Genomic DNA, 24,223 nt, shown 5'->3' on the forward strand with positions numbered 1-24,223 from the left:
CGCGTACGCTATGTTAAATTTGTGAGCGCAAGTGTGCGAATAGCTCCGCTGCTGCGGAGTGGGATACCATCTCTCTTTCACACACAGGCGCTTATGAGTCAATATCGGAAGTCAGGTGAAAATGAGGCAGGTGTGCGATACCCGTGTATGATTTTACATTGCCGTGCGGTATCTTTATCGCAGAAATTATTAACAAATTATTGGCGTGTTTTAAAATTTGTTAAAAAGCAATAAATTCATTAGAAATAATTTTTATTGTGACCTAGTACAAACAAAACAATACAATTAATCCGAAAAATTTCTAATTTTAATTAACTAAATTATTCTAATTAAATTAAAGTATTGTAATTAAGTTAATAAAATATTTTAATAAATTAAACATGATAAAGTAATATTTTTTTATGTGAGCTATGTCTAATGTTACATTTATCGCCCAATTATTGAGGTCTCTTTTTTTGGCGTACTTTTTCAGTGGAAATTTAAAATAAATATATGTGTAGAACTAATATACTAATAATTAACAAGGTAATTATCCTTATTTTTCATTAAAATTTTCGCGTACACATGTACCCATAATGCAGGTTAAATTATATTTCATTGTTTTAATCTCTAATTAATACTTATTTATGGAATTTTATGTTTTCATTGGATCTCCATTCATTTGTGCACCTATATGTACAACAATATTTAACCATTTCAACTAATTACTTTAAAAAACTAAAAAAATTAACAACACAGTCTAAATAACACCTCTATTTACGTTAGTACGACGCAGACAGATAACCACGCCACAGCGTCTGACCTTGTCTAACACTTGGGATCAACTTTTTCAACAGCTTCCCATAAGCGCGCTCATTCCAGTGTTCCCCTCCACTTCAATGGCTTATGCTGTTGTAATTTTGAAATCACAAATTGTGTGAAACGGAACGTCTGCCACAATGTCACAAGCAGTTACGTAAACGGATTCTATATAAAAATTTATTTATTTATTTATCGGCGGGCAGAACCCTTTTACATAAAACAATAATTGAGAAAACCAAATATTTATTTTATAATTGAACAAATACTTATAACAAAAACATAAAGAGAATTTATTACCCAAGTTTTTTTTTCCGCAGCATCCATACTGATTTAGGTTATTATGTATACAAATATCTAGGGACTCTAAGGACTAATAAATATTGTAATAGTGCTTAAAAAAGGCATGTTAGATATTTGTGTCAGTTTTTTTTACAAAAAATCTTGATTAAAATTTATAGTTAATATTTGTCTAATAGATAAGAAATTAAATTGCTACTGGGTGTTGCACGATACCACACACCTTAACTCTGTATTTTTAAATAATAATACAAATTATAATAAATTTTTTATTGATTAATAAGTAGAAATTAATCAGATAAAAGTATGTGAGAAAATGTCACAATAATGTGAAAAAATTCAATACCCGCTTATGGGGAAAAGGGTAGTTTTCTATTCCATATGGGGGAATTGAAAATGAAAAGTTGGCGACACTAGATTTTGCGTATAGCCTGCCTACGTAGCTTAAACCATTGTAAAACATGGCCCTTTGTGTATCTATTATCTATGAACATATAGCCATAATAAGGCGGCCATTGTATGTAATCAGCTGATTTGTTGATTAATGTTTTGATTCAAATAAACAAAGATTGATAATTCTATTATTATTTAATAAAAAATTCGTTATGTTAAACATCTTATTTTAATTATAGTATCTGGATATGGAATGTGTAAAAGGAAAATCTGAACAAGTTAGAATTTTTTGCGTGTAATATATTTCTTAAATATTGTCTATTTATAATTGTTTTAGAAAAAGAAACGAAATCGAAATAGATTTCCGGCAGATTTTGATGAAGTAAAACAAAATGTAAAAGATGCACAGTTTGTAACTAATAAGGACAAAGAATTTCTAACAAAGGATGTAACTAACTTTAGTTCAAGTTTAAGAATAGAAACAACCTCAGAACTGCCAGCAGAATTAAATAAAAGTGCATGCCACTTAATGGGAAAAGAGATAAGTAACTTGAAAATTAATAAACAGAGTAATTTATCAAGTTCTTCATCCAAAGATAGTTATAATGTAATTGATGTAGTTCCTCCACTAGTAGTTTTGAACAATGATGAGTTATCTAGAAATATGTATAATACTGCTAAGCCAGAGTCAAATGAAAATTTACAGGATTTAACTATGAAACAATCAAATCCTGAAGTATCTTATAAATTTGATAAGATTTTACAAATGAATAAACGTATCTTAGATGATATAACAAAAAATGATGAAATATCTATATTTGTGACAAATTACGGCACAGAAAGTGCATGCATAAGACCTTTTACAGAGTCACAATTAACTTCTCTATATATGAATATTGAATTGGAGTCTGTGGATCAGTTTGTTTGTGATTTTATCGAAGCTGAACTTAAAGGAACACTAAAGAAACATCGCCTGTATGAACTGCTTGATAATTACCTTCTTATCAGAAATAAAATTACAGGAAATACGTTAGAGTTTGAACAACTAAGAAAAGAGTACAAGGAATCTTTGGATTCTCTTTGGAGTATCGAAACTGCAATGATTAGTGGAAGAGCAGAGTGTCTAGATGGAAATATAGTAACTGCAACCCATACTTACAACAAAGCTATTTTTCATAGGCCTGCTTTTCAAACAGTTTGCAGAATTCTAAATTCTGTAAGGAAGCTTGCAGCTGAATATCATGTATTGTACTCTTATTCTTCTGAAGTCTTGAAATTACAAGTAGTTACATTTATCTATATAATCTACCAATTTTAGTTTAAATCATTCTATTTTTTAGATTGATGCTTATTTACAAACATTAATTAATAATTGTATGAAATTTGTTCGTATGTCTCAATCGCCTATTGCTCTGACAACTCAGATACCTCCTTCTGAATTGGTTCCTCATATAAATGAATTACGACTTTGTATATCTATATTATTTTCTTTTCAAAGAAGGCTTGTAAAAGATTCTGTCTTTGTAGAGGAGACAAGAAAATGGTTAACAAGAGTTGTTGCTATTCTTTTAAGAATAGCAAATTGGCAGGATCACATGTTTATTCTTAATCATGTCCTTAGGTAGCTATTGGCAATCTGTTTTGTATCTTTTTTGCAATATTAATTATTTTAGGTGTCCTGCAGGGGTCGGATCCTGGGCCACAAATTTTATTCAAGCTCCTCTTTCTGAACAAAATGTTGACTCACCATTTAATAGTATTGAAATTAATCACATAATTTCTGTTTTATCTGTTATTCTTAGACCAGTTGAAAAACGCGAACAATTTTTAGAACAAGTAAGATACAATAATGTATTTTAATATACCTATTTAAATTTATTTATTACTAGTTTTCTCAAAGTGAAGATGTGATGGGTGAAAATTTATGGATTTTAGTCGATTCTGATGGTGAAGAAGATGAAGATTCGGTTCTTCCTGCCCTAAGAGAAAATGATTTGGTGCAAATTATGAATCAGCTTCCTCTGGACAATATGTTTAGAAAAATACTAAATATACAATCCAAGAATGGCACTGTAAATATTTGTTATATTTTCTATTACTAATAATTACAAAAATATTTTTTTTATTTGTTAGGATCATTATGACAACTCTCTAGTTTCTGAGCATCATATTCTACGATTTTTTGCATTTGGTACAAAATTGATTGTGATCTTAAGAAGAGGCTTGGAAACGTATAATCAATCTCGTTATAATCAATTCAGTAAAAGACTGTGTCGTTTCATGAGACACGTTGTCCAATTTGCTACAGATCAGTGGGAAAATTTTAAAAGAAATCAAAATTTGGATGATTCGTCTATGCTCCTACGCCTCCAAGTAGAATATGACGCCTTTTTCCTCAGGGCAACTCATTATCTGTATTCATCCCAGAAATTGGGAGCTTGGCAATTTTTAGGTGTTTATTAATTATCAATTATTAAAAAGTAATACATGTATTTGTCTTATTTTTATGCACTTCAGCTGTGGTTCCATATCACATGGTTTCAATTAAGACTTTGTGGAAAATATTTTATCTATTGCATAGTTGCGACACTAAAGAAGATATCATTTTGGACCCAACTGATCCTACTGATTTCAGCCAACAATTATGGCAGAAATCTTTACGTCTGGAATTTGAAGAGAAATTAAATAATATGATCGATGCAGAATCTTATTATTTATTAAACACATTCACAAATATGGCTTTGGCCCGTGGAGAAGAAGATTTAGATTTTATTGAGGCTGCAGTTTTGGACTTGTTGGAGGTAATACTACAGTCTTCTTATCATATGGTTAGTTAATTTTTTTTATCTATTTGAAGGTTGGTTTTATAACTGAAGCAACACGTGAATCATGCTCAAAGAACGCTCGTATTTTACTTACCTATATTACTTCGAAATATCCTCATTTTATGTCTAATATTTTGGATACGATTAATAGAAACAAAAATAAAATAACTGATATGTTTCTGTACCTGTATGAAGAGCTTCCCTTATCTGTATGGCGACCTAGCAGAAATGATATTGAATTAATATCCACATGGATTCTTCACATGCCATTTTCTTCTGATGAAAATCGCTTGGCTCGTATGATTATTTCCCGTTTGAATTGGGACTTCAACGATAGTGGATGTTTGTTTTTGCCCCATAAAATACACATAGATGTAGCTTTGCTCATAGCCCAAGCAGTTGATAAAGATGAAGCTTGGCTACAGTGGGCATGGAAGATTATTTTGAAATTAAAACTTCATTACAATGACATGGGATTTACCGATTTGTCTAATATACCTGACGTTGTAAATTTGGATGTTGTTTACAAAGGTGATTTACAATCTCTTTTTCTATTACTGGTAATTTCAACGTTATTTGTAGGTATCCATCAAAATAAACCTTTTGCGTCCCTTCTTGCGTTGCTCATTTCAAATTGGGGTCACCTAGTGCCACTGGTTTGTTCGAAAGGACTTGCTCAGCTTCATATATTGTTCTCTAATCAGCAGCACTACGTTACAATTTTTGCGTTGTTCGTAATCGTGCCTCTATTTGTCGAATGCCAAGAACAACTGATAAATTCAGAGCATTTTCAAAACGTCCTTATCGGGCTTTTGAATGCTGAACGGGGTTATGTGAACATGGCCAAAAGCTTTATAGCACCTCAGTACTCCATTCTAGAGCAATTTGGAAATATGATTCAAACTCATATTGCAAATTATCGTAATTACAATCTCGATAATCCCAAATGTCTAGTACGATTATGGATTAATTCGTTAGTTTCTGTACCTGGGTGGAATAAGGATTACGGAGTTCTTTTTTTACTTGATGTTATTATAAAAGCTGTTTTTTGTCATGCCGATGCTTTACACGTTGCAACCAGTACTTTGAAAGATTTATTACAGGTAATTGTTTTCCTGTTTTACATTTTCTATGTAACTTGTTGATTGTTTCTTTTAATTCAGGCTTCTACTCCTCAAGATCATCCAGGAACAATTTCTTCAATATTTAAATGGGCGTCTTTATCAAACGCTCCCCAGGGATCTCTTTTGACATCCTCTAGTATTCCCAATTGCCCATTTTTAGCATATATATTAATTAACATCGAGTATGAAGAAAGAGAAGAGGCAACAGGGTTGTGGAAGGAAATTCTACTACAGCTTTGGATGCAGAAAGGAAAAGTTAACATCGATGCGGCCATTAAGGTAATCACAATTAAATGAAATATTTTTTCAGTCACGTTCTGCTTCTTCTTTTAGAAAGCTGCATCTATTAAAAGATTACCTTCTTTTACCTCTTCGTCACTGTGCATTTATCGCTGGGCTCAGCAAGCTTTGGATACACATGTTGCGCATCCAATATTACCTTTATTGTGGCAAAGATTTTTTTCTTTATATCTTGTCAGAATTCCTGTTTCGGGGTGAGTTTAATTTAATTTCAATTAATCTTTTTTACTATCATTTTTGCATTTAAATGTATAAAGTAAAACTGCAGACTGAAACAGCTTACAAACTGAAGCAAATCTATAAATCAAAAGATAACACATCTTTTTGTTGGCTACGTCAATATTAATGATACATGATAATTTGGGGCTGAAAATTTGAAATTACTTAAAAAAGTTTGTGGATTAAAGTGTACTACCTGATAATTTTATTGTCTTTATGGTTTTCTTTTGTGTCTCGTACTTCATTTCTATTCTTTAAATAATGAGTTCTTCAAGCCAAAAAAAAAAAAGAATCCTGACATTTATATTTATGGGTCACCCGAAAACACCTTCAAAAAGTCTTGAGCGACGAGCGACCCTTATAAATACACATTCGAAAATTTCAGAATACAGATTTTCAAATATATTCAATAATAACTTCTTGAGAAGAAAACTGATTGATTTTTTTTTGTTTTTGCTGAGCACAATTAAAACATTAAATTTACATACGCTCATAAAAGTAGCGAGATCAATAAAAAGAAACTTGGTTTTCTCGGCCACCTTATTATAGGTAAAGTAAATCCATTTTGTAAAGTTTTAATCATTTATTACAAAAAAAATACCGACCTAAATAAATAAATGAGTCAGACTTTTCGGGATCTATTAAATACGCATATAAAAATAAACGCACAAAATAATCCAGGAAACAAGAATGAACAACGCTATTATAGTTGGGACGTTCGTCAGACCGCTAGCCAAGGGTGGGATGCCACTTTCTCACAGAAAATTTATTGCAGACTTTGCCAATTTTGATCGAACTATACCGATTTGTTACATCTGTACGTAATAAGAATAAAATCGGTACTATAGATGCCCTACTGTCTCACCAGGGAAGGTATTTTAAAAGGATCAATATTCCTTTTATAAAATTTTATTCGGATATCAAATTTTGTCATGATAAATATGCAGTTTTTTTGCGAGAAAGGTCTGAATTGGTAGGAGGTGAAGGGCAGCTGTTCTCTTCTGTCTCCTCCCCTTGGTGACGCTCTTGCTTCCAAATATACTCATAAATTGTTGATATAATTTTTTGAATTTAATAATAAAATATTAATATTCTAAGGTAAAAGGCTGGTCTATTGTAGTAGGATTTTTTATCTTTTTCTAATTTATTGGAATCAAAAGTGTTTAATATTGAATTAGTCTTATATTGTTATTTGTAAGCACCACCCATGCTAATATTCCATAGATTCCAATACTCTGAAGGAAAACATTTATAGATGAATCGTCGTATATATTATTCATAAATTTTTATAACTTACAAATTTACAAAGTACTTACACGGAAACCATCCGAGGTGATATGTTAATCTACATCAAAAAAGATTAGATACCTACGTGTTTTTTTGCGGAAAATCATTTGTAAGAGGTGAAAGCAACTCCCGAAGTTGATACTTCATAAGGGTGATTTTGAGGTTTTACATATTTGTTATTGATATTTTCAAAAACAACCAAATGGACTAAATTCTACATGAGAAACGGTAAAAAGTGGCTGTAATTGTACATTTAAGAAACTAAAAGTAATATAATTTTGAAGAGTTGAAAATGAAAAAATTAATTACAAAAAATTTGTTGATTAGTTTTTAATTTTAATCAAGGGAGCGTAAGAAATACATGTCTGCATTTTTCAAAAAAACAGTTTAATAAATTAATTTATTCTTTAATTGTAATTTGTTTTGTAGTGCTGAAGAAAGTATCTGTGTCGGTACGAAATTTTTTCAAGGTGTTATTAATTTTAATTATTTAAAACGTATAAAGAAACATTTACAAGAAGCAATTGACTACTATAAAAAAGAAATGGATGAGACATCCAACGACGAGGAAGCGAAAGCCAAATGGCTTTCATGCGAGCAATGTTTTAAGTGCGTATTAAATGATAATTTAATAATTTATAACTAGGTATTTGGAATTATTATTCCTTTTATCTTTTAGAGTTTTTAAGGCTTATTCCTTGTGGTTAGAAGAACCTAGGTTGCAGGAAAGTAATTTACATTTGCCTGGATTACCACCTCAATATTTACCACATTACTTGGCTTTAATTTTACAAAGAGACCCTGTACGTTATATTTAGATTTTTTTCTATTAGAAAAAGCTTTTTTATAAAAAAAATGTCGTAGGCTCCATGGGTGGAGTTTGTGAATTTTGAAGAAATAAGTCGCGCACAAGAAAAATCGTTGCAATCTTGGAAGAATATTCTTTACAGGGAAAAGTCAAAGTATAATCAACCAACACCAAATTCAAGAAGTGGGATGGAAAGTGAAGATCCCGTTGAAAGAATGCTAAAACGATTGAACTCTTTTGATTTACCTAAGCCACCACCTGAAATAATGGTTTCTGATGTGTTAGTTGTACAGGAAAGCAATATTGAAAATAAGGAGAAAATGTTTAAATTTCTAGAACCACATTTTAAAATTATACAGCAATTCTCCCAGTAAGTTGAATTATATTATATAATTACTGCTAATTAGAGAAAAAACCGTTTTATTTATTACAGTAATTACGTGCTGAAGATATCAGAGCATAAAGCATTAGATTCGAGTTACAAAGAATTGGCACCACAGTTGTATCGATCGGTACTTCTTAAAATAAAAAAAAAAGTTAGTTGTAGTGGTTCAGGTAGCAATAGGTCCTGTACTGGAGGGGCGTTAATAACTCTTGAAATGCAGGTAAAGAAAAAATCCAAGATGATATTTTTTTTTTGAAAATGAATGTTTTAGGAAGCAAGGATAAATGAAAGATTAGACCATCAAATTCAGTCCAATAGAAAAGAATATGAATCAATACTTCATCGGTATTTTCAGGAGCCCCCTCAGGCTTTATGTGTAGCATCTGTGATCGTTCAAAAGATTGTAGAGTTAGTTTTTAGTGATAGATATTGGTTGGTCATTTATTTATAGTGTTTTGGTTTTATTTCTTTAGAATATTGCAAGTTCAACAGCAGCAGAATCCTCAATATTCAGAAATGGGAGTTGAGCTGTTTTATTATTTGGTATTCCTAATTGGCGAAGAAACCAATGCTTATATACCTGCCAGACACTTCATAACTACTTGTTTGGATAAACTTGGAAAGGTTTCATAAATTATTTAATTTCCTCTCAACATAGCTCTATTATCTATTCTTTAAACATTAGGCACACATTGTGGGAATTGATTATGAAACTCCGAGACTTTTGAATAAGATTATAGAAGACACGTCATTAAGTGGCTTGTTAACTCCTTATTTTTCTCCGACAAATTCCAGTACAGCCAATTTTCTTTATATGTATTCGACAGTGATCGAAAACATGAACAAAAAACTCGACGTCGTGTTCGGTGTTTTATCTAAAGTAAAATTGTAAGTAAATAAATTTCTTATTTTACTAAAATTTAAAATTATTTGCAGTTCGACATATCCGTTTGGCTGACGTTAAAAAAGCCAAAAATAAGCCAAAGAAATGAATTTATTGAATTAATTATAAAAGCTTTGGTAAAATTAGGCCATGAACCTCAAAAAGAGTACCAAATACTACATGAATTATTTCGAAAGCATCTGCTTTGTGTGTTTGAATTCCAGTTTCCAGAACATTATGGGGATGTTCTTACCCATCTGCTAAAGGCCTCAAGTCCGGGAGTTGATTCAGGATCTATTGCCCCCTCTGTATGGTTAGATGTTTTGAATTCACTGGCCACACCTGTTCAGTTAAAACAGACAGGTCCCGTAAGAGAACAGTTGCGTCAGTACGCTCAGAGACAGCACTTGTTGAGTTACCAGGATCTTTTGGACACCTTACGTTTGTTAACGAAACATTTTTCAGACGAAAGATTACAGTATGGGTTATATGGACTCTATCCTAAATATAGGGACTATGTGGACGTGTTTGTACTATTCTTGGGAATGATTGGACATGCCCTTATCGTAAGCGCAATGAATGTTCATTTGGGTGTGTTGGGGGATAAATTGTGCGAGATTTTGTGGCCCTACTTAAGGGATGTTTTCGCTCCTTGGATCGCCCCGTATTGGATGCAAAACGTTAAAGATAACATGCCTGCATGGATGCAGCAGTTAACAGACGATAGGGCAGTATTAACGCCCTGGATCCCCGCAGACGGACCGTATGCACAAAAAATGACGCATATGTTCTTCGAATGCCTTCAGTTTATTATACATACGTTACCAGGTATTTTTTTTATATATAACGTGTTTTTATTTTAAATTGTACGATATTTTTAGCTTGTAATAATATTTTGGGTTTTATTTGGCAATGGTACGCAACAAATTTTGCACATTCTGCTGTAAAAGATCATGTTTTGAACGTTGTTCATACCTCTTTTCTTGCCTTACCCTGGAACAATTACTGGCCTTCTACTGGTGAAGTGGAACTAATGTTAAAGGTAGTAAAATTACTTGGTACTTTACATTTTGAGATCACATAAATTGAAATAAATGTAGGTTGTTGACCAATATCTTCCCGACTGCCATGTTTTCTTGGGTTACATTTTTATCGAAGTGAAATGGTTAGATTGGTTAAGAGTTTTAGTTTCGAATTCTCCCATTCAGATAGCTATGAGAGTACACCAGTGTCTTTTAAATTTACTTGTTAAACTTTCAAATGAGCCTCATATAAGAGGCATTCATCAAGAAAAACTTAGGGCTCTTCTGGTTCAAGCGGAGGCGTTTGATTGGAATTTAATAGAAGCACAAATATTACAACAAATAATGGACTGGCACGTAATGAGTTGTAATCCAATGGTGCTTTTTTGTCAGGATCCGCTCGATATTGACTTCAGAGTTTTACAGTACGATACAATATTATTGTCAATTACCAAGTACAACTGTTTTTTAATTTTGTAGATTGCTTAAAACAATTTCACACTATCATCAGCAATTGCTACAAGATTCGCCATACTTGTTACAGAAACGTCACATTTATGTACGAAGTTACATCAAATTTTTATCCATTCTTGTAAATCGACATAAGCAGTTGGTGAGTTCGAAACAGAACAGTTTCAAGTTTATGATTAAATCGCAATTGAATCATTTTGATTTGGTCGTAAGAAGTGAATTAGAAACAACCGTTTTGCTAAGAGAATATTTTGGACTTCTTGTCATGGATGGTTTAAGTGCTGTAGCATTGAACTGTTTTGAGGAGTGGATTTCCAAAAAAACATCCGACAGCGTTGTGTTGAAGATTGTGTTGGAAGAACTTTCTTCCGCTGTTAGCGATTCCCAAGCTGTAGCTGTTCTGTACGAATGTTGCCTTGATAGTTATTTTAATAATAGTGGTACGTTTGTTAATTTTCCTTAAATTGTAATTTGAGATAATGATATTTTTTAAGTAAATCATTTGTCTGTGGTATCCTGGAAAATGGTTTCTAGTTATGTAACACCATTTGGACCAAAGCAGACAGAGTTGGAGAATATTTTAATTGAACAAGGAAAGCTTTTGGCGTTGAATGCATTAATTTATCAAAAAGTCAGTAACAATATAGATTACATGTCTTTGCTCAATTCACTATTACAATGGCTAATTGACATTAAGATAACGAAGAGAACAGTTGCGTCAGTACGCTCAGAGACAGCACTTGTTGAGTTAAGAGGATCTTTTGGACACCTTACGTTTGTTAACGAAACATTTTTCAGACGAAAGATTACAGTATGGGTTATATGGACTCTATCCTAAATATAGGGACTATGTGGACGTGTTTGTACTATTCTTGGGAATGATTGGACATGCCCTTATCGTAAGCGCAATGAATGTTCATTTGGGTGTGTTGGGGGATAAATTGTGCGAGATTTTGTGGCCCTACTTAAGGGATGTTTTCGCTCCTTGGATCGCCCCGTATTGGATGCAAAACGTTAAAGATAACATGCCTGCATGGATGCAGCAGTTAACAGACGATAGGGCAGTATTAACGCCCTGGATCCCCGCAGACGGACCGTATGCACAAAAAATGACGCATATGTTCTTCGAATGCCTTCAGTTTATTATACATACGTTACCAGGTATTTTTTTTATATATAACGTGTTTTTATTTTAAATTGTACGATANTAAATAAAAATTAATTAGAAATATCAAATAATATTTCAGAAGTGTTGTAACAGTTTGCTTAGTAGAGCGTCAAATAGTAGGTTTGAGCACTTCATTTTCTCTCTTCTGTCAGATGTTGGATAGTATTATTTTATTCATACTTAAGCGATTCCGTTCAGTTATGTTTACTAATATATTGTAAACGAAGAGGTATAAAAATTAAAATTGCAGAACATATGAACACTTCAACCAGCATAACAAATAAACTGATGCATCTCTGTGCTCATGCCATTCTTTTTAACGTACAGTTACTTTATTAAATTATTAATGAAACAAATTTTATTGACGGTAAAATCACAAAAAAATTCGAAAACCTACCATTATTTCTTACGAACTATTTATGACATCAACTTTTATACTTCCAAGCGGCCGAATAACGTGGAAAATTGTTATATTTTTCTACAAGTACGAACCCTCATTCCAAACCTTGATTTTGTGTAAGGTTTCATTAGGTAAACACGACAGGGGCGGCAGTCGGAACATGTTTTCTTTTCCTGTAAATCATCATCATCATAAGGTCATCAGTCCTAAGACTGGTTGGACGCGTACCTCCACTCTTTCCTATCCTGAGCTAAACTTCGCATTTCCCTAAAACTAGAACAGCCCACATCCTTAACTATTTGCGAACAGTAATCTAATCTAGGTCTACCTCTACCCCTCCTAACTCCTGTTTCTGCCTCTAATATGTCTCTGACTAGACCTTCATGCCTGAGAAGGTGTCCTACCAACCTATCTCGCCTATTTTTTATTGACTTCCATAGAGTCCTCTGTTCTCCTATTCTTTCCAATACCTCTTCATTTCTAACCTTTTCTACCCACGATATCCTCATCATCCGCCTATAACACCACATTTCGAACGCTTCTAACCTTTTCTTTTCCGCCGCTCCCACTGTCCATGTTTCACACCCGTACAACGCCGTGCTCCAAACATACACCTTTAACAACCTTTTTCGAATTTCTAAATTAACCGTTCGCGAGCATAGAAGTGACTTCTTTTTATTAAAGGCGACACGACCCTGCGCTATCCTCTGCTTTATATCCCTACTACTCCTTCCATCCTCACTTATCTGACTTCCTAGGTATCTAAAATCAGCCACTTCTTCTAATTTTTCGTCTCCTATCTTTATATTCGCTCTTTCCCTACTTTTTCTTCCCTTGCATATCAGTATTTTAGTTTTACTTTTATTTATTTTCATACAGTACTGATCTGTCAGTACCGCTTCCATTTTATTTAAAGCTATCTCTAGGTCCTCCTTGCTAGATGCTAATACTGCTATATCATCTGCAAATCTAAGCATACTAATCTTTTGCCCTTGCACATCTATCCTATCTACAGTTGTACTGTCTTTAATGATGTTGATGGCGTCTTCGATGTATAGATTAAAAAGTAGCGGTGACAGTGTGCATCTCTGCCTGACTCCCTTCCTAATATTTACTTCTCTATGCTGCATCCCCAGCTCCATAACTGCCTGTTGCTCTTTATACAAACTAAGTATCACTCTTCTACCTCTGTAACTCATCCCTACATTTTTAAATATATTTAACATCTTGTCCCATTTAACATTGTCAAATGCTTTCTCTAAATCTACAAATCCCATGTATGCACTCTTTCCTTTTTCTATCGTTTTCTCTATTGCTACCCGTAAAGCTAGAATGGCTTCCCGCGTTCCTCTATTTCTTCTAAACCCAAATTGATCTTCCCCTAATAGTTCTTCCGCCCTTTTTTCCATCCTCCTCTGTACAATTCTAGTTAAGATTTTTGACGCATGGGAAGTTAAGCTAATTGTTCGAAATTTCTCGCACCTATCCGCGCCCCTCTTCTTAGGTAATGTTACTACTACGTTCCGTTTATAATCCTCTGGGACTTTCCCCGTTTCGTAAATGTGACTAACTAACTTAAACATACGATCTCTAACCTCTTGTCCTGCATGTTTTAGAATTTCCCCCTGTATCCCATCTACACCTGGCGCCTTATTATTCTTTAAATTTTTTAATGCTACATCGAACTCTTCTCTCATTATGGGATAACCAAGCTCATCTATTTCCACACTATCTTCCTTCTCTAATATATCTCCTAACTCAGGGCCTGCGTAAAGGTTCTCTAAATATTCTTTCCACCTATCTGCCTTTTCCTCATTTTCTATCAACATGACCCCTGCCTCGTTTCTTATATTATTACTACTGTATCCTACATCTCTAAAATTCCTTTTAATTATATTATAAGCCTCATCGGTTTTACCTACTTCAAACTTTTCTTCTACTTCTTTACACATCCTATCAATCCACTGTTCCTTAGCTGCCCTACACTTCCTAATTATTTCCCACTTTATAGCTTTATATCTTTTTTGCCCTTCTTCGTCTGTCCTGTTTTTGTATTTCCGCCTTTCGTCTATTAATCCTACAATCTCATTTGTTATCCAGGGTTTCCTACTTTCGTTTTGTTTAAGACCTAGTACCTCTGTAGCTGCTGACTTTAGACACGTTTTAATGCAGTTCCATTCTGTCTCTATGTCCCCGTCATTCGTTTCTCCAGCCGCCATTAGTATTTCGTCTGTCATTTTACCTAGCCTATCACGCGCTTCGTTACATTTTAGCTTTTCTAAGTCGAGACGTCTCCTACCTGCCCTCTTTTTCAGAATTTTGAATTTAAGATTGGTCTTCATAACTACTAAATTATGATCGCTATCTATATCTGCTCCTGGATAACTCCTACAGTCCTTCACTTGATTTTTAAATCTTTGCCTAACAAGTATGTAATCTAACTGATATCTCCCTAAATCACCTGGCATCTTCCACGTATAGCGCCTCCTAACGTGATGGTTGAATAAAGTATTCGCGACGGTTAAGTTATGTTTATCGCAAAATTCTATCAGCCTATCTCCCCTATCATTTCTATTGCCTAATCCAAAAGAACCTGCTATTGCACCCACTTTACCTTCACCTATTACTGCGTTGAAATCTCCTAAAACTATTAGGTTGTCCTGTCCTTTCACTAAACTTAACACGTCTTCTATATCTGCATAAACTGCTTCTACGTCTTCATCACTGTAAGATGATGTAGGCATGTAGATCTGCACTAATACCGTTCTTACCGGCTTTGAGTTTAATTTAACCATAACTATCCTATCGCTTTTTTGTAAATAACTTTCTACACTCTGCCCTACTTTCCTACGCATTACAATTCCTACACCTGAATTACCTTCTACAGATCCTATATGTATTACTCTAAAGTCCCCACTCCAGAAGTCTCCAGTTTCGGCCAATCTATCCATCTCTATTTTTAAATTTTCTAATTTCCCTACCTGCCTCATTGTTCTAACATTCCACGCTCCGACTTGTGAAACATTGCACCTATCCCTATTGCACTTATTACTTATTCCTGTAAATGGAAAATTAAATTTTAAAATGTTAAACACGCTATCCAGTCCTAATTTTCGTATTATTGTAGTCCACATCCATATACTACTCAACCCACTGAAAATCAGAAGAGAGAAAGTGAGATGCTGAAATCCACTAACTGACGTTTTGTAAACTTTAAGAGTTATTTTAACGAGTCAAGTTTTAGATTACATAAAAAAGTAATTTCTCTATATTTGGGAAATTAATAAACAAAAAAAAATTAAAAATATATTTTTTGAATAATCTTGTTTTGANATTCTCCTTTTTTAGATTTAAGTTTTTGTGCAAGGCATTATGTGCATATATTTTAGCACAATTACCTGACACAAAAGGGGATTTCCCCCTTATTAGAAAACATGCTGGAGTCCCAAGTGTAGTAGGCCATCCCGGAGGAAATAAAGACTGTGGTAAGCTCCTACTCAATTTGGAAATGGGCCAGTCTCAAGGAGAAATAAAAAGTGTCGCCGAAGTGGCGCTTAAACAGGTCTCGTATCTATTTATTAAACATATTTTTTGCTTATTTAAGTAAATATTTATAATTTAGTTATTGTATAATTGATTATTTATTTATTGATAAAGAGAACAGTTTAAGGGGATCTACACACGTCCCGATCAATTGTTATAACCATCCAAGTAACACAATAAATTGTAGTGTATGTAGGCTTGTCGAGCGATAAAATTTTTAAGGTAGGGGCGGATGTTCGGACAAAATTACCCAATGGCCGATATCTACTAAAACATTGAACTGTGTTAGATTTTACTATTAATCTTTCTCCAGCATTTACTGCTTCTCTCATTATTAATATGTTATGTTTTTCTATATCTAATATCGCACTATACTTTAATAATTCTGAAAACACCTTGTTCATTCGTAAAGAAATGCGGAAATCATCACCTTGTATTTTTTATTTTTGTATTCACTTTTTTATCCAAATTTTTCTTGGATTATCTTCACTGATATGAGAGGTACTAACGTAATTCCAAAAGTATAATAGTGTAGGCCACTTTTTACACACATCACTTGGAACTTTTAACAAGTAATGGTTTAAAATATCACGATACATTCAGCTCAATTGTTGCCTCAACTGACTTGGACTGTGTATAACCCCATTATAAAGCCGATATGTAAATTTCAAACGCAAAATGCTTTTATTAGGTAGCAGCACAGAAATGTTATTAACAATTTAATTATATTTTTAGATTCAAGATCCAAATAATTCGTTGCATAATGCAAACGCCTTTTTAACGAACTTAGTGACGAGGCTCTATACAAAACCTTATTTAAAAGGCATCGGTTGTAATTTGTTTTAATAGAAAAATTATTTTATTTGAAAGCATTGAAATATGTAACTTGCTTTACATTTATCTTTATTGTTAAATTTTATATTTCTGTATTTTTTAGTTTAATAATAAATATGCCAATTTTTTATTCTTTTAAATATGATGTGATTTTTATAAAGTAATGCATAAAACACAGTATGTGTTTTTATTAATTTTTAATCTACATATAATTTACAAACATCTTCATATTGTACATTAGTAACTTTACGTCCTTTTAAAACTCCAGAAGCAATTTCAATGTCTACGCAAAAACGGTCTTCGTGGATATCTTTTAATATTGCATTTTCATCTCTATAAGCACCATTTACAACATGTACTAATTTTCCAATTGCAGGTAATACAGTTTCTAAGTGTTCTTGGTCTATTTTTACTTTCTTTCCCAGATCAAGTAATTTAACGATAGCTACATAACGGCTTTTCAGTTCTGTTATTACACCTTTTTGTTTATAAAATTCTTCACCAAGAGATTTTGTTACAATTTTTACAATGATGCCTTCAGTTAACCAATAATCTTTGCGATTATTTTTCTCTCTGAAAGCCTCTTCTTTTGCAATTATTTCATCTAGTGCAGATTTTGGCTTTGAATCATGTTTATCCTTAAATTTTTTTCTTTGTTTTATTTCAGAATTGCTGCCCTCTTCTTCTCTTGCCTTTAAAAGTTTATTTAATGGTACAACTGGTTGTGAACAACTTACTTTTGTTTTATCCAATTTTATATCTAAAATTAATTTCTCATCTTCATTTCTTATAAGTTCAGTGTAAACTATTTCTGTTGGTGATACTTCCTGCTCCTGTCCTCTTTTTACTTGCTTTTCTATAAATTCTTGTAAGCGTTCTTCATCATCCTTATCTAACTTCAATTTTTTGTTTCTTCTCTCTTCAGCAGCTATCGTTTCTGGATCCCTATCAATGTAAGTAATAAACCAACCTTTTTCTGTTTCATCAACTATACACTTTCCAGTCCTTCCAAGCCATTTAACAAAACCTGTTAAAGTGACCCATCTTGTAGAGTTCATATGTAAATGGTTTCTATCCGAAATATATTCCTGATACACTCTGTTTGCATTTACACGTTTAGTTCCAAACTGTCTTCTTAAAATATCTAAATATCCTTTAGCAAAGTCATATGAAAATTCGTCCATGTATTTTTTAGCATTGTCAGCAAATAGTAGAAGTTGCCTCTGATGTGATTCGGACATAGTGTGACATTTGAAACCGTTTTCATCTCTGCACTGTTTCTGACACATCTGGCAATACCATCTCAATTTTTGAAGACCTTTTGCCTTCATTTTATTAGCAATATATTTTGGAGTTCCAACTTCTGCACGGGGCATTTTAAATTTTTGCTGTAACTGGTTTCACAATATAGTCCTGCAATTTGAGAGGTTATCTCAACACTGCCTTTTTTATTTTTACGTAAAAAAATTAAGAAATTACTGCTAAATTGTGCACAACCGCAATACTACACGTATTACTAAATTAATTTAATGAACATTTACAGTTAATATTCATGTTATTATGTTATTTGTCGTTCGTCATAGATAGTTATTCGTTTATCATTATCATAGATCATCATCATCATGTTATCCATAGACAAGAACATAAGACAAGAATGTCATCATGATCATGTGGATTGTACAAGCAAAAAACAGCGCCACTAGGCTACTACCAGTAGCGTTGAAGAGACATCGACCAGAAATCATAGATAAATAGATATACAAAGAATAATAAAACAACACATGATCAGAAACATCGACGTTTACTAATGGACATGCCTTAGCGGTCAGAATTGTGATACAACAAAAGAAAGAGATGGAACGAAGTTTCAGACAATATCCATCTCTCTCACGATAGTGTGTCAGCGTGTCATGAAAGAGATACCACTAGTCCAAAACCATACGTCATCTCCCTTACTTTTCGAGCCAAGAAATTATTACAACGACATACGGCTAAGGCACGTCCATTAATATATGTCTATGATCAGAAATCAGAACTAGTTGTCTGGCCATACGACTAGAGCGGCCATGTTTATCTTTTACCGAGGCCAACACGCTTATATGAGAAATGTGTTATATATGGTATATAACAGATATATGTTACATTTATAAAGTAAGATAGTTATAACAATTAGGTTAAACAAACATTCCCTATCTGTTATTTCATATGTTCAACCATAGAAGTAGTGGTCGTTCAAAGTGGCGCTACCTAATCAGTGAGGTAGTAAACGGGAACTAACAAGGAAAAAGTGCGGTAAGCCAGTCTCCTACCTAGACTAGGAAATAGATGTAAAACTCTCGAGATTTGGACGATAGTAGTGACATCTAAGTATACCCCACGTTAGTAGACGATACTTGGAATATATATATAAACGGTACTGGCAAAGAAAACTTCGAATTTCACTGCCATATATACATCAAACTATGAAGCGTAACCAAAGGCGCGCATTTCAAAATTACACCAAATTTTATTTTTTTTTGTTTTAAATGGAAATTGAAAAAAAAAAAAAAAATAAAATTAACAAATTTAATAACAAAGTATAAATGCAGTAATAAATATAATTAGCACAATATACGAGTAAATAGCAAACATCAATTAATTAAAATATAGATACTAATACAGGTATATTTGTATGAACAAAGAAATTGTTCTTTACCTAATTTAGTACTGCTTCCTGCTTCTACAGGGGGTGCTAACGATTCAGAAACTGCAGAAATACTAGCTTCTGTATTGTCCATTGGGAGTGTACTTTCTATAACAAATAATTATATATGTTTTGGATATTTGAAACTGTTATCTGCATAACTACCTGCAGTTGAAACAATTCTTCTTTTCCCGTCATATGTTTTCACTGGATGCAGTACTTTTTCATCTTTTAATGGGGCAATTCCGTCTGCTTCTATTCCTCTACCAGAAGAAGTTCTACAAAACATTTTTTTTTAGAACTTAAGTTTCACAACAACAAATTACAATACCTGCCACTTTCGTTGAAACCGCTGTTACTTCAGGAAAATGGAAAGCGGCTTCTTGACCTTTAACTCCTGCAGGAGCTGTATAATCTATTTCAAATTAATTTGACCCCGTAATAGTGTAGACTGTACATCACGGTTTTTCTGTGTTGGGCAGAAAACATCCTTTCTTTACTTATTGTAAAGCATGATTGAAGTACTTAATATATTACTTACTTTCAGGATAGGTAAAAGTACTTTTCACAAAAATTTTAAAATATTACAAGTTGTGAAACTACTCACTATTGCTCAATAACGCCACAACTACTGGGGAATTCCTCCGATAATCGCAACCGCCGTCGCATCATCTGTTGTCGTTTCAGTAAAATGTATGTCGCCTAGTATGTCGGTAATGTCGATTTTGGTAATTTAAAAAATTTAAAAACTTACGTGGGGTAAACTTAGGTGTCGCTCGCGCTCGACATTTCATACCTTGGTCTCCTAGCCAGTCTCCTATTGTCGTCGTCTTTAGTGAGTTGTGTCGTCGTCATATGCGTTGTTCAAGTTTACCTATATCACTGTTAGTCGTCAATACTTGTGAATATTTCTAGTGGTTTTTGTATTCCGAAGAACATGTTAAATTTACGTATATTTTCTTCCATATATGTTCTTGTTTTTTCTGGTCTGTCACTGTCTGGTGACAGATCAGAAAAAATATGGAAGAAAATATACGTAAACTTGTAAATATTGTATATTTTGTAAATAAACTGTTTGAACCACCAGAGTATAGTTAGTTAGGTATAGTGTACAAGTCGAATACATAACAGTTTGGCGACGAGGATTTTGTCGAACCGCGTGGGTACCATACAAAAGAAAATCTAGTATGGGCGCCCTTTAGACTATAAAAACATTAGTATAGGTGCGTGTGTACATATTTTCTTTCTTTGTTTTAATACTCGAATTTAAGTAGAGTATTCGTAAGATACAACAACAGAAAATTGGAACAAAGAATCAACAGTTATTCATACAAAATGGTGGACAACGGAAATGGAAGCAATGGAGAAGCCGCCTTCAGCAACGTGGTGTTTCAGCCAATATTTTCATCTCTAGCCTGAGTTTTGCTTCATCAATGGCATTGAAGATGAAATACCACATGTGGAGGGCTACGTAATACCGCCACACAAGCAGAAGAGGGTGTTATTTTTGTCTTATATAGGTCACAAAACATATCAATCGTTGCACACAAGCTGTTTACCATTGAAACCACGTGATAAGTCATTGTCGCAGCTAATACAAATTATAAAAGAAAGGTATGAACCTAGAAGTATATTGGCAACGTGCAGGTATAACTTAAATCAGAGAGTGCAAAGAGACAATGAGTCTGCCACAGATTTCATAGACGCATTGATGGAACTTGCAATTCCATGTGAATATGGGGCTCACCTTGACGATACATTAAGGGACAGAGTTGTTGTTGGTATCAAATGTAATGACACAAGGAGGAAACTTCTCAGCACTCCAAATCTTAATCTGGAAATGGCAAAACAGATTATTTTGCAAAATGAGGTAATCCAAATTCAGTCGCGTCTATTAGCCAGGGCTCTTCCAGTCAACAATATCCAAAGAAATCTCTCCAGGAAACCGTCCCATAATGCAACACCAAAATTTTAATCGTCAACCCAACCACAGCCAATATAACAATAGACAACAAATGAATCAACCACTCACAGACAGTCAGCACAAGCTACCAGTAACCCAACTACCCAGCCCAAACAAAATGCCAATACAAATAGGCAACAACCAAATAGTTGTTATCGATGTGGTCGCTTGCATAACCCAAATTTCTGTCCAGCAAAAAATTGGCAGTGCTATCTGTGTAATAAAATGGGGCACACTTCAAAGGTATGCAGAAGCAGAAATAGAATCAATACGGTTTATGATGTAGCATCAACGTCCCAGAATTCAAGCCAGCATATGTCGACACCCACTCAATCAACTGAAGAAGAATTGGTGGATTTTCTTTTGTTATCAGAGATATTCCATATCAACACCATACAGGATGAAATAAAAAACCAAGACCACATAAACGCACCTAAAGTCAACCACATGGAAACAACAAATAAACCAGCAGTAGCCAATATCGTTGTAAACAATAAATCTGTTTTAATGGAAATAGATTCAGGTGCAGGCAAAACCCTAATAACTGATTCAGATTTCGATACTCTATTTCCCTAACATCCTATATCCAATTCTTCAGTATCTTTAAAATCAGGACCAATTAAAGTGATTGCACAAGCAGATGTGGAAATTGGAATCAAAGAAAATCAGTTTAAAGCAGAAATAATAGTTTGTCATGCAGACAGTCCCTTCCGTCCATTACTAGGTAGAGACTGGTTAGATCTCTTATTTCCATCATGGAGATCACATTTTACAATTAACCACGTCAATAATTACACGGATATAGTAGAAGTCCTGAAAAGTAAATTCCCCAAAGTGTTTGATAACACGTCCAGCAAGCCCATAACTGCAGTCAAAGCACAAATAGTGCTCAAATAAAATGTACAACCCATCTTCCATAAGGCATACAATTTGCCATTTGCTCAACTAGAGATAATTGATACAATATTAGACAACCTGGAAAATAAAAATAAAATCTATAAAGTCACCCATTCCGAACATGCATCACCTTGCCTCTTAGTTAAAAAGAAAAATAATGCGGGCATGAGATTATGTGTCGATTTTAAAAGAACACTGAACAAGCAAATTATGGTCGACTTTTATCCATTACCTAAACCCGAAGATATATAACTTAAATAATGGAAAATTCTTCACAGTCTTGGACTTGTCTGATGTCTATACCCAATTGGAACTTGATGAAAGGTCCCAAGAACTAGTCACAATCAACACACATAGAAGACTATACAGGTTCAGGCGATTTATATATGGTCTAGCAAGTGCGCCTGCAATCTTCCAAAAATCCATGGACTATATATTGAACGGCATTCACAGGTTTCTTGCTATATCGATGACATACTCATCAAGAGAAGCGATAAACAAGACTGTTATAAAACAGTTGTAAAAGTACTCGACAGGTTAAACAAGTTAGGAGCTCAAATTCGCGAAAGCAAATGTACATGGTTCGTTAATAAAGTAGAGTACTTAGGGTTCACCATATCCGAAAAAGGTCGTCAGCCATCTGTATCAAAAATTGAGGCAATTGAAAACACTAGAGTACCACAAAACCAAAGGGAGGTAAGATCCTTTCTAGGATTGTTAAATTTATATGCTATATTCATACCTAACTTGACATTTATGTGGTTAACGGAATGTGAAAAAGCATTTCAGTTATGTAAGAAATCTTTAACATTAGACTCGTTACTTGTACATTACGACCCAACTTTATCAATAGTAATTAGCTGTGACGCTAGTCCAGTAGGTTTAGGAGTAGTCCTAGCTCATGAAATCAAACTTAAAGATACAATAGTAGAAAAACCAGTCATGTTCACTCACAAAACCCAACAAAACTACTCTCAGTTAGACGAAGGTCTGGCGATAATAATCGCTATTACTAAATTTAGAAAATTTTTATGGGAACGTAAGTTCACTATCGTCACAGACAATGCTCCCACAAAACATATACTACATCCGGATAAAGGAATACCAGTTTTGTCAAGTCACCGTCTACAACATTGGGCAGCAATCCTGGAAGCACATGACTACAACATTGTGCATCAAAAAAGTGCCTTATTATCTCCACCAGATGCTCTGTCGCGACTACCCACAACAGCTACAATAGAGGATATACATTTCTCTGTAGAAATGAATTCTCTGCCACTCAGTACATATGACATCAAACAAAAAACAGCTGAAGACCCCATCCTAGCAAAAGTATTAGAAAAAAACAGAATTAGGTGGCCAAGACGCAACGAGGACTCAGAAATAGAACCCTTTTATAAAATGAAGGATCAGTTATTCATAGAAGACAAATCCTTAATGTTTAATAATAGAGTTGTGATCCCCTTGTCCTTACAAGCAAAAATAATAAAATTATTACATGAGGGACATCTAGGTATAGTACGTACAAAACTACTAGCGCGTTCAACCGTATGGTGGCCTCAAATGAATTCCGACATCGAAACATTCTGTAAGCAATGCGAGGCTTCTTCAAAAATTAACTTCCAACACCATACAAGCACGTCACCATGGCCAAAAACGTCAGTACCATTTCAGAGAATTCAAATAGACTTTTAACTTTTTGGAATTTAGCGAGTATCATAATTATATAGGACCAATGGGATAAACTATACAAAAATGGCGTAATAAATTTATCAGCAACTTGGATAGATGGAAAAGACAGAAAACTGATTGAAAACAAATTAATACACTATAACTTTTTACTTGTCAATGCAAGAATGGAAGGGAAAAGGGGAAGGTTAAAAAGATGCGAAAATTTATATGTTAAATTGAAGAATTAAT

The 24,223-nt window shown here is 33.7% G+C and overlaps 2 protein-coding genes and 1 long non-coding RNA gene across 4 annotated transcripts; 1 reads left to right on the forward strand and 2 right to left on the reverse strand.

The window, feature by feature from the left end:
- Positions 1–1,592: 1,592 nt before the first annotated feature.
- On the forward strand, positions 1,593–16,894 carry LOC108738056 (ectopic P granules protein 5 homolog). Its single transcript, XM_025975781.1, has 26 exons — positions 1,593–1,769; positions 1,829–2,773; positions 2,832–3,112; positions 3,165–3,327; positions 3,381–3,563; positions 3,625–3,943; positions 4,009–4,292; positions 4,349–4,847; positions 4,899–5,419; positions 5,480–5,719; positions 5,774–5,934; positions 7,676–7,855; positions 7,926–8,049; positions 8,111–8,424; positions 8,488–8,659; positions 8,711–8,847; positions 8,913–9,063; positions 9,125–9,319; positions 9,376–10,150; positions 10,204–10,364; positions 10,423–10,769; positions 10,825–11,255; positions 11,310–11,536; positions 11,628–11,911; positions 15,732–15,945; positions 16,662–16,894. The coding sequence occupies exons 1-26, from the start codon at positions 1,740–1,742 to the stop codon at positions 16,770–16,772; spliced, it is 7,449 nt and encodes a 2,482-aa protein (XP_025831566.1). The 5' UTR covers positions 1,593–1,739; the 3' UTR covers positions 16,773–16,894.
- Positions 16,895–16,928: 34 nt separating this feature from the next.
- On the reverse strand, positions 16,929–18,369 carry LOC108738066 (DNA/RNA-binding protein KIN17). Its single transcript, XM_018471292.1, has one exon. It carries the CDS (start codon positions 18,134–18,136, stop codon positions 16,958–16,960), a length of 1,179 nt encoding a protein of 392 aa, XP_018326794.1. The 5' UTR covers positions 18,137–18,369; the 3' UTR covers positions 16,929–16,957.
- A 1,171-nt stretch (positions 18,370–19,540) lies between these two features.
- LOC112904797 lies at positions 19,541–20,346 on the reverse strand. Of its 2 annotated transcripts, none has more exons than XR_003231372.1 (4): positions 19,985–20,346; positions 19,775–19,912; positions 19,609–19,721; positions 19,541–19,551 (listed from the first exon to the last, which is right to left on the reverse strand). It is a non-coding gene; the product is annotated as an uncharacterized LOC112904797 (long non-coding RNA). The 2 variants fall into 2 exon arrangements; XR_003231371.1 differs by having other exon boundaries at positions 20,051–20,256.
- Positions 20,347–24,223: the final 3,877 nt, after the last annotated feature.

This window comes from Agrilus planipennis, unplaced genomic scaffold (genome assembly GCF_000699045.2).
Source record: "Agrilus planipennis isolate EAB-ADULT unplaced genomic scaffold, Apla_2.0 scaffold153, whole genome shotgun sequence".
Classification (NCBI taxonomy): domain Eukaryota; kingdom Metazoa; phylum Arthropoda; class Insecta; order Coleoptera; family Buprestidae; genus Agrilus; species Agrilus planipennis.